At 36.7% G+C, this 15,384-nt stretch overlaps 1 protein-coding gene across 2 annotated transcripts in view; it reads left to right on the top strand.

The window, feature by feature from the left end:
* Positions 1-15,384, top strand: part of LOC126366005 (endoplasmic reticulum metallopeptidase 1-like) — a 280,945-nt gene that overhangs the window by 236,659 nt on the left and 28,902 nt on the right. For both annotated transcript variants that reach the window (XM_050008849.1, XM_050008850.1), the window contains exons 4-10: positions 4,227-4,358; positions 5,309-5,429; positions 5,508-5,813; positions 6,376-6,605; positions 8,538-8,718; positions 11,350-11,534; positions 13,111-13,266. In XM_050008849.1, the coding sequence (XP_049864806.1) occupies positions 4,227-4,358; positions 5,309-5,429; positions 5,508-5,813; positions 6,376-6,605; positions 8,538-8,718; positions 11,350-11,534; positions 13,111-13,266 (1,311 nt within the window). The remainder of the gene's footprint in view (positions 1-4,226; positions 4,359-5,308; positions 5,430-5,507; positions 5,814-6,375; positions 6,606-8,537; positions 8,719-11,349; positions 11,535-13,110; positions 13,267-15,384) is intronic.

Raw genomic sequence — 15,384 nt, 5'->3', positions numbered from 1 at the left:
TATAATATTTTATGGATTGTAAGAACACCTTAATTTTTAAGCAATTCTTTTTAAAAAATAACATTCTTACCATTTGTATTATTAGATAGTAAAGCAAAATATAAAAAATTTCTCAGTTTGTAAAACCAAACTGACCTTTAAAATTCCTGAAAATTGTCATCTGCACCTTCTTATTAGTCTTCCTTTTTGTCTTCACTGATGTGATCTTCATATAAATATAAGATGGTCTTCACAGGCACTTATGCTGCAATTTCTTAAAGGTTTAACAATAACATCTCTTCTCATTCTAGACCATGACTTTTTCATCCACTTGTTTGATTGCAGTTCATTTTAAAGCTCCCTTCAGCATGAATTTGTTGGGTGTCATCCATCATCCATTTGTTCCATACACTTTAAATATTTAATTTATTGAGAAATCAAGAGGTTGCAGTTGTGAACCAAGTCCTCCCAGAATAACAGCAAGTTCTGCATTTCTCTGTCCCAGTTTCTCTTCAATAGAATTTTTTAAATGATTACTAAATTGATCTAGGACAAGAAGAGAGAACTTCTTCAATAAAGCACCTTTTCTTCTCTCCCACACTCTGTTAATCCATAATTTCACTCCAGTCTCATCCATTCACTCCTTGTTATCTACATAAACACCACCACCTGCTGGTATTTCCAAAGGTTTTGGCATTGCTTTGCACTTGAAAATGATCATTTGATTAAGCTTAGGACAATCAGCACAACCTGAAAGGACAGCGGTGAGGTGAATGTTTCCATGTGCACTTGTTCTGGTTCTCTTTCAGTGTTGAATAATAAAACAATGGGGAGATAATATTTTCTCTCCATGTTCTTCTGGCATTTTCTGAGATACTTCAGGTTTGGTTCACATCCTAAGTACACTATGCCTCATAAACTTGTAGCACCAACCAACTCCACCCTTAAAGTCTCTTAAGCTCCACTGTAGCGCTAGCTTACAAGTGTGTATTTGAATCATTTTGTGTTAATTCCAGTCCATTTTTGACAATGTCCTTGAATCAATTTCAATACACCATCTCCCATTTTTGGCCAGTTTTGCATTCAGTTCTCTATTCGCACATTTAGCCTTTTCACTTTTCCTGTTCCTCTTCACTATCCCACCAATTGTGAATAGTTCATTTATTTATTTATTTATTTATTTATTTCTGTTGGAGGGCTGAAATGCCACTCTAGTGCTCTTCTGCATAGTCTATTACTTTAAATTTATGGACTCCATCATATGAACATCATATGAATACCTTTCATTTTTTTTCCATTATGAAACTAGCTACTAACAAAAATATTGAAAAATATTGCACAGTTACCAAAAAGGCAGCTCCCTTTGAATTAAAATTCACTGGCACCATATACGGCAGTGACACATAATAGGCCAGACAGTGTTCTGGGTTTGTGATGACAGGGAGGGAGGAAGACAATATTAGCAAGCTTGTGAATCCCTGCAACTCAAGTTTGTCGCATCAGTGCACTGCTGCTGGCAGTTCAATCCAATGTTGCCAGATCGAAATTGGTTACCTGCAGCATCAAACGAGGCAATTTTTAAGACTGGTGGGAATTTTAAATCGAACACTGGACATTTTTTACTAATTTAGAAAATGATGCACCTGAATTTTGGAGGTAATTTTAAGAAGGAAAAAATGTCTCATAGTCCGTACAATACAGTACCTGATTAAACATACAGTCTGATATTGAGCAATGAAGCAATACTCTCAAGATACATACCGACTATTTTATTTAAAAGAATGTTGCTTTATGTATAGCAAAGAAAGATGTGTGAAGGAGGAGAAAACAATTAAGTGCAAGTAAATGTGATGTAAGATAATCATCAGCTTAATTCACTGTCATAGAACCAAATAGTTTCAATCGTAGAAGCCAATGAAATGCTGCAACATAAAATGATACCACTGACATATAGTCGTAAATGTCGAACCTGGCTGTATAATGAGTACATTGACAGAAATGAAAATGAGAGTTAGACTGAGAGATAAACCTAGATTTCACCCAAGGAATTAAAGATTTGGTATTAAACACACCATCACCACCACTCCCAGTGCCACATCTACCATTGCTTTATCTTCTGCATCTGAGGATGTAAAATATATTTATAACTAGTGATCTTAATATTTCTGTTGTGTAACCACTGTTAGACATAGTTGCCAAATTTCTTACAGTGCCATAAGTGCCATTGTTGCGTCATTAAATATTTTGTGGCTGTACTCAATATTGTGATAAACAGTTAATTTCCTCTAGTACCAGGTGTCCGGCTGTTGCAATTAAGGAGCCAACAAAGTTAGCAAACTCTGTTCTCTATCTGTTGAGGAAAATGTCAACCATATATAGTAGTCTCATCCCCGTACTGCCGGACAGGAAGTCTGCATGCCAAAAGTGCAGTGTAAACAGAGCAAAAGTCAAACACAGCTGCTGTCAATTGTTAAAGATTGCAGTTGTACTTCACATGTCCATGGCGTTAGAGCAACAAAGTGTGATGTGTTTTCTATGGAGCAAGGGAAGAATGCCCATTGAGATCTACTGGAAAATGCAGCCCACATATGGTGTTGTGAGTTTGACAAGGCTGTGAAGTCTGCATGACATTGAGCAGTTGGGGAGGCAACATTCATTGCTGACTAAAACATTTCTCTGTGGATGAAATGGTGAAAGTAGATCAGCATGTGCACGTCATGGCCATTTCCCAGGAGGTTGACAGATTGTATGAGAATGCTTATAACTTCATTCACAGCTCCTTACGGTACTGGAAGGTTTCATGATGGTGGGTGCGCAAGGAGTGGGGTGACATGATGAAAGGCAAACTAATGATGTCTTCACTGAATCATCTGGAATGGACTTAAAGAAGTGTGAAGGTTTCCTGACCTGCACTGTTACTGGAGATGAAATGTGGATATTGCATTCCATGTCGGAATCCAAGCAGCATGGTGTGGAAACATCTGGGTTCTCCTGTAGAAAAAAAATTCTGTTGGGAAAATATGTTAATGGCTTTCTGGGATTGCGTGGACTGCTCCTACTGGATTTCATGCCAAAAGGTGTAACCATCAATGCTGACAGTTATTGTTCCACACTGTCACATCTGAGGGCTGCCATCTGGCAAAGGCAATAGAGGATTCTCAATATGAAGAATAGGATTCTGCTCCACAATGATGCAAGACCACATGTGGCAATCAGAACTGTCAAAAAGCACCAAGCATTTCACTGTGAGATCTGGACCACCCACCATACAGTCCAGACCTCGCCCCCCTGGTGATTCCCACTTTTCAGAATCCTGAAAGAATTCCTGGCAGGACAGTGATTCATAAGTAATGAAGAAGTCAAGAGAGCAGTCTGACAGTGGTTCCATAGTCAGCCAGATGAATTCTACTGCAGGGACATCTCAGATGTAATGCTGCAGTGGGACAGTTGAATGAACCATCGTGGAGAATATGTGGAAAAATTGTGTAAAGTACGTGGAATAGGATGTATATTTTTCATTGCCCGTATATACCTTAATTTGGCTAGTAAAAAATAGGGGCAAAGACTTTGACTTGCCTTGTATAACACAAGCTAGATAGCTTTTTGAGGTATCATAAGTAACAGAATGTTGGTGGTAATCATAATTACAATATTCCTGCACAATTCCTTGTAAAAAAAGAAAAAAAAACGGACAAAGAATATGTAAAAAGCACAATCCATGGCTACAGGTTGTTGATTATGATACGGGTTTAATACTTGGATAAGAGAAATTCGCAAACGCAAGTCGCACACACAACTGAACCCTCGAGCAGTTGAAACCACACTCTTACTTGTTACACACCGAAACACTTGTCACATCCCATCCTGGATTTCCCATTGTGTGATTTTGTAATACTTTTTATTGTTGTTCAGGAGACAGTTATGAATGTATTTATTAGTCTACAGTTAATGACTGAATTTGAGTAGATGGAATCATTACTATAATAAACTAGAAGCTGGTATATTATGATTGTCTTTAAAGTTGCTTGTCCTACTATAGGGCTTCAACATGTATGACTCTATGTGCAGGAGGTGTGTACAGCATACATCATAACTGTCTTAAGAGAATATTCTTGACTTGCTATCGATAAATTTTTAGATGCTTATTTGTTACATTGACTAAATATATCCTCCTACAAATAAGAAGAATTGCAAACAGATTATTCTCTACTGAATTCATATTAACTTGATAACATCCTTATTTATAGGCTTCACATGGTTTCATCACCAAACATAAATGGGCAAAAGAGGTCAGAGCTTTCATAAATCTTGAAGCCTGTGGTGCTGGAGGCAGGGAGGTTCTCTTTCAAGCAGGCCCAAATAATCCATGGCTAATGCAGGTATAATAATTGTAATATTACCCATTCCTTAGGATTTTCGTAACCCACATGTCTTAGTAATAAAAATCTCAGTTCTGTAATGTCAGATTCTACTGCAGACCTTCATGTGTGCAAGATGTCGACAAAACAGTAAAATGTGAAATAACATGTAATTTCTTAGACTTACCCGGCGATTTGATGACATCTCATGGAAATCGGGTTTTCTGCTGGATATCAGCGTCTTCCAAACAAGATATTTCGACGTCATTACTTTACGTCATCATCAGGTGTTTCCTGAGACTGGCTGCTTGCTGGACCGGGTCGCATATTTATGCCTGCCTGGTGCCTGGTGCCTGGTGTTTGCCATTCCCTAGTTGGTCCGTGCCCGCAAGTCACGCTATCCTGCCGATCTAGGTGTTACCTATTCATGCCCACCAGTTGGAGGCAGCCAAAGTGGGCGCAGACGGAATAGGGAACACCTAGAGTGGCAGGATAGCGCGACTCGCGGGCGCGGACCGACGAGGGAATGGCAAACACCAGGCACCAGGCACCAGGCACCAGGCACCAGGCAGGCATAAATATGGACCCGGTCCAGCAAGCAGCCAGGCCCAGGGAACACCTGATCAAGACGTCAAGTAATGACGTTGAAATATTGTGTTTGGAAGACGCTGATATCTGGCAGAAAACCAGATTTCCATGAAATGTGAAATAACATGTTTATTTGAAAGGAAATTTCAAGCAGCAGTCAAAATTTCTTAGAATTTGCCATAACATCGACTTTCCTGCAGCCCTTCTTAGAAATAATACTGTAAAAAAGAATGAGTACAATAACTGAAGTTAAAATGTAATGTTCATACATTAATATTGTTATCTTTAACATTTGCTGCATGTCATTTGAATGCACCATTATTTGTTTCTCAGTGTCATTTGTAGTGACGTTTGGCACTCACAAGACCTATCTTCCTCAACAGAAGTACTCTGAATCTGTTCCATACCCATATGCTTCATCATTGGCACAAGAAATATTTCAAAGTGGTATTATTCCTGGTGATACGGACTTCAGAATTTTCAGGGATTTTGGGCACATTCCAGGTAACACAAATTACAGCATTAAATTTGACTGTTGGTAATTATCTGATGACCTGAAAAATAAGTTTGGTTGTTTTGTAGGTCTCGACTTCGCATGGTCAACAAATGGCTATGTGTACCATACTAAATATGACAATGTGGAACAAATTCCATTGGGTACTCTGCAGAGAACGGGTGACAATATTCTGGCTCTTACTCTCAATATGATCAACAGCCAGGAAATCGTTGAGGCAGAACAACACAGTGAAGGAAACTTAATATTCTTTGACTTCCTGGGAGCATTCATTGTGCGGTGGTCTCAACTGTTGAACAGATTCATGAACATTATTGCAGTTGCTTTTTCGGTTTATACTGTGAAGCAGAATATGATAGCTGCCACTGATCATGGTAAGGATATTCACATAAGAAGCAAATAACATTTTCTAAAAATGTTTTCACATTTATTAAATGGCATTCAGCCACAAAATTGCTGTAATGAATGAAACTTCATCAATGTGTTTTTTCCTCCAGTAAATTCTTAAAATGATAGTTCGCAAGTGCTCTTTGTTGTTCAATTTGTTGTTCAGTTAACTAAGCCCATTGACTAGATTTTTATTAAATGTTCAAAATTACCAAATGAATGTTATTTCAGCCAAATTTAGAGTTCTCAAAAATCTTTATTTTTTTCATATTTTAAATTATATTGTGAAATGAGCTGAACAACTATATAAATTAATCAGTGTCAAATGTCAGTAATGTTAGTAGTAATTTAATTATGGCAAGAAATGTGCCATAACTTTAACAAACAAACGGAAAGGATATTACTGCTTTCTGAAACTAAGATTTGTTTTAGTTACTCTAAGTAAGAGATTGAAAATCAAATTATGTGAGATGTATAAAAAAATTGATGACTGTTTCTGAAGAGAAACAACATAACTAAATTAAACTAATTTTGTAATTACTGTTACAGATGTGAAGAAAAATGTGTACTGGAGACATCTTAGTATGACTGCAGTGTCTGCTATATGTTCATGGCTATTAGGAATTTTGGCATGTATAACAATAGCTGTTGTTCTTACTTCAATAGGATGTACTATGAGCTGGTATGCTAGGCCAGTATGGATTTTTTTCTTGTACATAAGCCCTGCACTTGCTGTGCCAATGGCTTTTATCCTTGGCCTTAGCCATATTCAGAGAAAGGTAAGCTTGCGTGTTCTTTAATGACACTCAGAATTTAAACCATAATTTCAATCCAGAGTTCATAAAAAAAAATGATATGCTGAAAGTAAATCTATAGTATAGGAACCAAGGGAATTTTGTCAGCAAAGACTACAGTTACAATGTACATGGTACATCTAACAGGAGCACTATAAAAATTATATAAAATTACCTGTTGTGTGTATTCTAAATTTAATCTCCATGGATAAATGGCAGAGAAAAGTGTAACAAAATATATTCTGTTGCCCATAAAATGGAAACAGATTATATAGTAGTAAGTATTAAGCAACTACAGGTACAAGAACAGATTTTCACACACAAAATATCACTTGCCTTAGAGATGAGGCACAGTGCTGAAAAATATCCATATCTGTAGAATTATCTGAAGTACTGTGCAGATCCATTCTCTTCAGTCAAACAGTTCATTGAAATTGTATGGCTCTGGGGATTACAAAGTGGAGGAAAAAGTTGTTGCGATGGAAAGGGAGGGGGGGGGGGGGGGGGGGGGGGGAGGAGGAGAAGAGACAGACAGACAGAGATATTAAAGTAACTTCCATTTTTTGTGCTCTCATTTTGCCTGTCAATTTTTATAGAGCTAAACTTTTCCCTGACAGACTGTGGTACTGACTATGAAAATCAAGTAAAATTAAATGGTAATTTCAAAGAGGCAGTATCTTCACAGTAGAAAACTGCTATTATGGTACATGCTAATTGAGCCACTGTGCAACAGGCTCCAACTGACAGACCTTATGAAAATGACATCTAATTTTAAAGAAAAAATTAATACAAAAAATGGTACCTGACAGATCACTTCAAGAATAAATGAAACATGCAAGCTGTGATTGTTCTTCAGTATTTATTCATTTTGAATTGTTCTGCAAAAAATGTGTAATCTTAGATAATGATTTTCAGCTGCTGTCTGATAAGTCTTGTAAACCAGAAACCACTCAATGAGACAATTAAGACTTTCAGCTATTTACAACATGCAATTGTCAGTAACAAGACATGTAAGTTATTGTATGTGAATTTACTGGACCAATACTTCCAATAATGGAATACAGTTAACATCGTTTTGATTCTTCAGGAAAGTGGCTGTGTGAATGGTCACACATAAAGTTCTTTGGAAAGATTGGAAAGTGTCAAAAATATTTTGCCTGAAGAGTTTGATACTGTAGAGTTACTTTTCCATGGCAGATCATATTCATACCAAATACTGCTAACTTTCTTCTGATGTGGAACATTACCATTCACAGTTCCAGCAAATGTTAAATAACAACTGGAATCTCATTTGGGACGTGGGATTTTCTTTGTATATCGCAAGCTGCACATTATCCATTAACACTAAGTTTGGGGTGAAATATGCTTATTTTTGTCCTTTGAAGTACATGCTGAAGAATAGAAATGAGTCTTACACATATGCAGATTTAACTCTCATTACCCCATTTTAAACCAAATAACAGTTAGGATTATAATCAAAAGACATGAAGATGCCTAAGTGGCATAATTTATGAATAGCCATTACTTTCTAAATATGTCTGAAAGGAGGCATCCTATGTTTAAGGTAATTAGAGATTCATCTACTCAGGTGGTTTCGTATAACCCAACATAAGAAACAGGATTTAGATTAATAGAGCTTTCAGTTGCTTGAATGGACAAATTGACACTGTAAAGAAGTCTCTTTTGAATGGAAATGGCAATAGCTTTGATGGCTTTTATTTGCATCCAAGGCAATGAGTAATAAAAGAAATATTGAATGGCAAAGTCTGTCACTGTCTTAAAAACAGAATTTTAGATATGTTTAAGTCTCATTCAGTAATGTAATAAAACAGTAAAATAAAGGTTATTTCAAGTCCATGTTTGCGAAACAAACAGCTCTCGCCTGCTGCAGCCCTCAACAGAAAGCTATTGTTTCAGGTGTTCTCCTCTCCATGGACAGTTTTCCAACTGTATTGTGATGGTTATCAAATTGCATGGACCTTAATACTCACATTCTGCACTTTACTATCAGTGCGCAGTGGTTTTGTTGCCTGGATGTGGACATTTTTTCCATGTATTGTGAGTCTGTTGCAGAGAATAACCTACCGTCGTTGGAGAGGTAAGTGTTCCTCTGAAATCTAACAGTCTGTTTTCCAGTCCATAAAGAAAATGGTTGTGTGCAAGAGAATTTATTTTATGTTAATCAACATAGCCAGTTAAAATTGTTTCACACCAGTTACCACAGTAAACTCACAAGTTTGCGAGTGATAGTAGCATTTCTAGCCTGCAGAGGAACATGTACTTCCCATGTTTTGTGAAGTTGGTATGACCCACAGAAAGCATTTTCCAATTTTTCATATCCCCTCCCCATTTTTCAACTACTCCTGACTTGTAGGATGAAATTTTCACTCTACAGCGGAGTGTGCGCTGATACGAAACTTCCTGGCAGATTAAAACTGTGTTCCGGACCGAGACTCGAACTCGGAACCTTTGCCTTTTGCAGGCAACTCCCGACTTGGTTTTCCAGTAAATCCTTTGTGTAGGTTCTCATTTGTATCTATGAACAGAGGTAGGTGGGGATACAACAAAAGTGATATGGAAAGACAACTGTATGACATATTGTAGACACACAATTAAAGCTGTTATGTTACTGACACATTTACCTACTGACTGGACACTTATGAGCTGAAATTAAGGGATGAGAAACTGGAACTGTGAAGAAGAATTTTGTTTTATCAAGTGATCTGCCTGCATTATACAATAATAAAGAGATGAATGTGTAAGTTAAATCTTGTTTTGTTGTAACTTGTACCTGATTAGGTTGGGTAAATGTTTTCTCTCATGTTTGTTGTTGTTCTTTCATTGCTCCCAACAAACCAGGTCTGTAAAATGTTTTATTTTCAACATCTGGTCAGTTCTTTATCTTCAAACTGATTTTAAGCAGTAACTGCTAATGTGTTTGAATGCTGTGTAAATAAAAGCTAATGCTTGGAAGTCTCATGCAGATATGAGTGAAACATTACCACATTGTTTGCAACCCACTCCTTAATTTATTCATCCCTCCTCTGCTCCTCCCGTCCCCCATTTAACTGACAATCATCATTGATTTTTTCATCCAATGTCTCATTAGTTTATTATTATTATTATTATTATTATTATTACTGTCATCATCATCATTGACATAATTACGCAAGATTGAATTATATACATGAACTAATCACAATCAAAAACTTAAAATGTAATGTAGTCCATGGTTCAAGTAAAGTGGCAGTCTTGTAGACCTAATTTAATGAAGCTGCATAAATGAATTAGAACTTGGTGTGTGGTTTGTGCACATTCGTATTTTACACACACACACACACACACACACACACACACACACACACACATAAAATGCAAGCTTTCGCAACCAACGGTTGCTTCATCAGGAAAGAGGGAAGGAGAGAGAAAGACGAAAGGATGTGGACCTTAAAGGAGAGGGTAAGGAGTCATTCCAATCCCGGGAGCGGAAAGACTTATCTTGGGGGAAAAAAGGACAGATATACACTCGCACGCGCACATCCATCCGCACATATATGTGCACTCCCGGGATTGGAATGACTCCTTACCCTCTCCCTTAAAACCCACATCCTTTCATCTTCACCTCTCCTTCCCTCTTTCCTGATGAAGCAACCATTGGTTGCGAAAGCTTGAATTGTGTGTGTGTGTGTGTGTGTGTGTGTGTGTGTGTGTGTGTGTGTGTGTGTGTGTGTGTCTATCAACATGCCAGTGCTTTAGTTTGGAAGTCACATCATCTTTGTTTATATATGCACTTTTTCCAAGTAAATTTGTGTGTTACTAATTCATCATATTTAAGTAAGAATGGCTTTGGTGATTGTTCAAAAATTACAGTTCTTGTCCTCTAGCATCATTCTGTAAAACATTCCACCACAATCATAGTTATTTAGGAAGAAATACATGCTGAAACACTTGTCTCTTTGATAGCTTTAAAATTTTACACACATTATGCTGTGTCCAGTTAAGTCCTTATTAAAGCACTGTTATGTAAGATATATTAATGAAAATAAAAAAAAACATGAAAGCATAACTAAACTTTTTGGTGAATATATGAATATAGACTGTTGTACATTACTTCTGAACTATAATTGTTTAATAACCAGTTTGTGATAAGTGTGCAGTGATTTGATTTCATTAACATTGACAAGATTTGTCATTTTTTAGAAAATGAGCATATAATCATACAGTTACTCTAAATCTTATTTATGAAACAGTAAAATGAGCTAAGAAAGTTAATTTGTTTGAGTTGTACTGTATTTTCATTGTAGTTATTATTTGATTTTTTAATCGTCGCCTCTTCAAATCATTGTGGTGCTATGTACCTATCTACTCTTTCATTTGGAACTCCCAAATTTCCTCCCCCACCTCCACCCAGCTATAGTTTTTTGTGTGTGTGTGTGTGTGTGTGTGTGTGTGTGTGTGTGTGTGTGTGTGTGTGTGTGTGTGTGTGTGTGTAAGAAAAGAAATGCAGATTGCATATCTGCATCAGCCGGTTAATGATGAGTACCTTTTAAGTAGTTAGCTATGGAAGAACATGTGTATAGTTATTTATATTGCTGTTGAAAAAACAGCTAGTGTTTCTTTGTTTGTGTGCGCGCATCATTTCCTTTTATGCATGTTTAGACCTAGTATGAAGCAACTGTGCCTTTATACAAAATGGTATTTAGAAACTCAGTAAATCATTCTGTTGCAGACTGGAAGTGGCTTGTCCTGCATGTTGGTGTCATCCTTCTACCATTTTGTCAGTGTTTTTATTTAATACTTGGTGCAATGGGTCTGTACATACCCATCATGGGACGTGCTGGTTCAGGCAACTATTCTGAAATTGTTCTGGCTGGCATCACTTCAGCAATGTTTGTTTTGTTGTTCAGTTTTATAGTAAGTTCAGATATATCTCTTCTGCTTGCATTATTTCCTCCACTGATTTGTAATTTTATCACTATTGATATTATTTCTCTTGCAGATGTCAAGTTACTTTTTGTTCATAATTAAGAAGAAAATATCTTTAAAATCATTGTAGACAAGAACTGTAGTTAGCACCTTTGTAAATAAGAACGATGCTTCAGAACAGCTCATACAGTACTGAATTATATGCAGTTGGTCTCTTCACGGGCTTTTTCTCGCCATTGTAATTACAGTCTCTTGTTTTGGTCTTCTTTTAAGCTGGAGTTGTTAATAATGAAATGAGTATTCAAATCTTGGCATTAATAGCTGACATTAAATTCCCAATAAGGGTTCTCATTAATTTGTTGGAAAAAGGAAAGGAATGGCCTTCAATCATTAAGACTGTTATGCACATTATAGAAGACACAATCATGAAATTTTGTAGCTATACTGCAAGTTTAATGTTCTTAAATTTTTCTTTCATTTTGTTCAACAATTTGATTTGTTACATAGTGACTTTAGTGACTTGCGCATGTTCATACCAGGGATTAGGGGTGTGTGTGTGTGTGTGTGTGTGTGTGTGTGTGTGTGTGTGTGTGTGTTGCGTACAGAGTGAAGTTGATGCCTGTATCATATATAATTATTCAGAGCTATTGTTACGTTTAACGGTTTATTGTAATAGGGTTTTGCATAGGGTCACATTCAAATTAATTTTCTTACTATACACTGAATAAATTAAACAATAGACCTTCTTGGGTAGGAAAGTCTTACAGTGGGATTTAGTTCTTGACTATTTTATACGGAATGTTTTTGAACAGCATGTGTATCTTAATTCGTTTGTTATGTTCGTTAAATTCTCCATTACCTTAGACAGCTTGATTTTCTACTCTATTATGAGCATGCACTACAGAAAAGTAGTAGTAATATAAATTTCCTCAAATATGTTGAAATGAAGAAATGTTTCTTCTAGTCACTAAGTTACTGTTTGTGTAGACTCTGATCTATTTTTAATGAATAGATCAAGCCTGTATCTGCTACATTTAAGAAACTACTCTGGAGGTACAAAATCCTGCCTTGTAGTGTTCATAGGTCTTCCTCAGTTTATATTAAGAAAATGGATGATGTGCATGAATTATGTAAAAGTTCTTAAATTTCTTTGGTCTTGTATTGTTTTATAGTATGATACAGTGACTCTTGTAATTATAACAAGTTTGTTCGCATAATGTCTGTTTTCTTTTTTTCATTGTCCTGTACTTGTCGTAGTTGTTTCAGGTTTGCTATTAGGTTTGTATTTTTTAACATTACAGTTTGTGGCTATTCAATGTTGTGAATTGTGTGTACATAGTATCAGTGTTTTTCCTTCTGTGAATTAAAATTATGAATATCTGCTACATTAATATGAAGCCATCAGATTGGTGGTGGTGGTGGTGGTGGTGGTGGTGGTGGTGGTGGTGGTGGTGGTGGTGGAGGAGGAGGAGGAGAAGGAATATAGTTATGTATTTTTTTTTTATCTGTAGTAGCAATTAGTTAACACACTGACATTCTATATTTCCTTGTATTTCTATTATAGACTCCACTGATACTACTAGTGAGAAGACCAACAAGGATACTTGGTCTTTTTGGAGGCCTTTCTCTCCTGGCTGTTATTCTTTTAATTTTAACACCTCTGGGCTTCCCATATTCAGGGGATCCAGCTTCTCCTGCACCACAGAGATTCATGATAGCAGTAAGTACCATTTTAAAGCACTATCAGCATCATTGCTTTTCTCTATTTTTATTGGTAGTTGAAATTATATTCATAAATGTTGTTTTCAGCAATTTGAACTCAAACTGATTGTTCATACTTCATATCACACTTACTTTGTGGAAGAAACACAAATTAGATAGATGTAGAATCATACGCTGCAGCAGCAGCTGCTGCTGCTTTTCTCGTCAGTTTAGCTTCACATTAGTGAAAAAACGTAACATCTTCGTCTATGACCAAAGGCTGTTACTTTTCTTCCTATAAATCCTCGGTCATCATCATCAGTTTACTTCAGTAACCAATATTGCTTTTGACAGTGAAATGGCGTGCAATATCTCTAGCAAATCTAACTTTGGTTTGGAAATGAACTGAGAATACAGCTATGAAAACTGTTTAAATCTGTCCTCAGAAATAAAATATTTGCCATAACATTGTGTGTGAATGTGATTTATAATAAAAGTAGTTAGATAATTACCTGGCACACTGGTATTTATCTATTTATTTCGGTTTGCTAATAAATTTTATTTCAAAGTATATATATTAGTGAATAGTCATTTATTCTTTTTGTAATTAAGATTTGTTAATAATTTAATTTAATTAAAAGACACTTAAAAAGTAATCATATAATTAGCTTACATCAAATTATAGATAATAAGATGGAGTAATGAAATATTTTAAGTTTTTCTCTGATAAAGAATAGTTACATTTACATAAAGAGCAAATGACCAACAACAACGTGCTTAAAATGTCAGTTCATCCTTCATTAAATCTGTGACCAATCAGTAACATTTCTGTACCTGTGTATCATGTAACTTACTTTGCAATACACCTAACTACATACTCTTGAAGGTTACTGTCTTTTAGACTGTTCATGATCTTCATTCCTATACATTGGGAAGTTCGGGCATATAAGTGTAATAAACAAACAAATGTCACAGAATTAAATTTGTTCTATAAAAAAAAAAAAAAAAAGCCACTGCTGGCCACAGCATGCCAAACTTTGCACAAGCAGGGAGGGTGGGCCAAAGCCCTACCTGTTGAGGAAGTACCCCCAAATAATGAAACATTTCATGTAGTATTGTGGTGTGGGATTTTTCTGTTCGATCAAACTCTCTTCAGTTTGCCTGAATCATGGGGACAGTGCTGTTTATCGTTTGCTATTTGTTTGTGATGTGAAGGATGTTCACAGGTCCAGCATCTGCTTGCATAAAAAGAAGCAGTCTAGTGATCTATCATCACATACCTTCAAAACTGAATGGGAATGGTAAAAGAGAGGGATGATAATTATCTGTATGCATTATGCGAAAGTTAGATCAGGCTCAGCCACAGACAAATCTTCCATCAGTGCCACAGTTCCTAGTTGTTTCTTGGTCTGACAAAGGTAAAGACTTCTCCACAGTCAACCCTTCCATTATTCAGAAAGGTGTCAATGCAACTGCAGGTCCTGTAAAGTCTTGTTCCCAATTATGAAATGTCACCTTGTTGTTAAAAACATTAGTGCCCTCCAGGCACAAAAATGCCGTGAACTCCACTGCTACACACTTTCCCTGTCTGGGTGGAAGCGCACCGCACTTTAAATTCATCATGCAGGGTGGTTTGTACATGCTCACTCGATGGTTTGCCCAATGAGGAAATTTAAAACTACCTGTCTGACCAGAGCGTAACTGCTGTACATAGTCATGAAAAGGGTTGACAAGGACTTGGTACCAACCCATACTCTCTTCTTGACATTTGACAGAGTTCAACTTCCATCGAACATTAAAGTGGGATCTGAGATAATTTCAGTTCGCTCTTACATCCCCAACGCTACGCGTTGCTATCGGTGTCAGCGGTTTAATCATACCAGCCAGTCATGATCCAATCTTGTCAAATGCATTAGATGTGGCTGGGATGCCCATGAGGGTGATTGTCCACCTCCATCCCCTCGTTGCGTCAACTGTGTGGCCGACCATGCTGCTTCCTTTAGAGATTGCCCCATTTTCAAAGACAAATGAATTATTCAGGAAATCGGAATGAAGGAAAAGGTGTCTACATTTACTGCTTGTAAGTTGTTCGCCAGTCGAAAGCCCACTGTGCCCCCAGCAGGTAAATATAGCACTA

This window comes from Schistocerca gregaria, chromosome 4 (assembly GCF_023897955.1).
Source record: "Schistocerca gregaria isolate iqSchGreg1 chromosome 4, iqSchGreg1.2, whole genome shotgun sequence".
NCBI classification, from domain to species: domain Eukaryota; kingdom Metazoa; phylum Arthropoda; class Insecta; order Orthoptera; family Acrididae; genus Schistocerca; species Schistocerca gregaria.
This window is presented reverse-complemented; position numbering and strand designations above follow the sequence as displayed.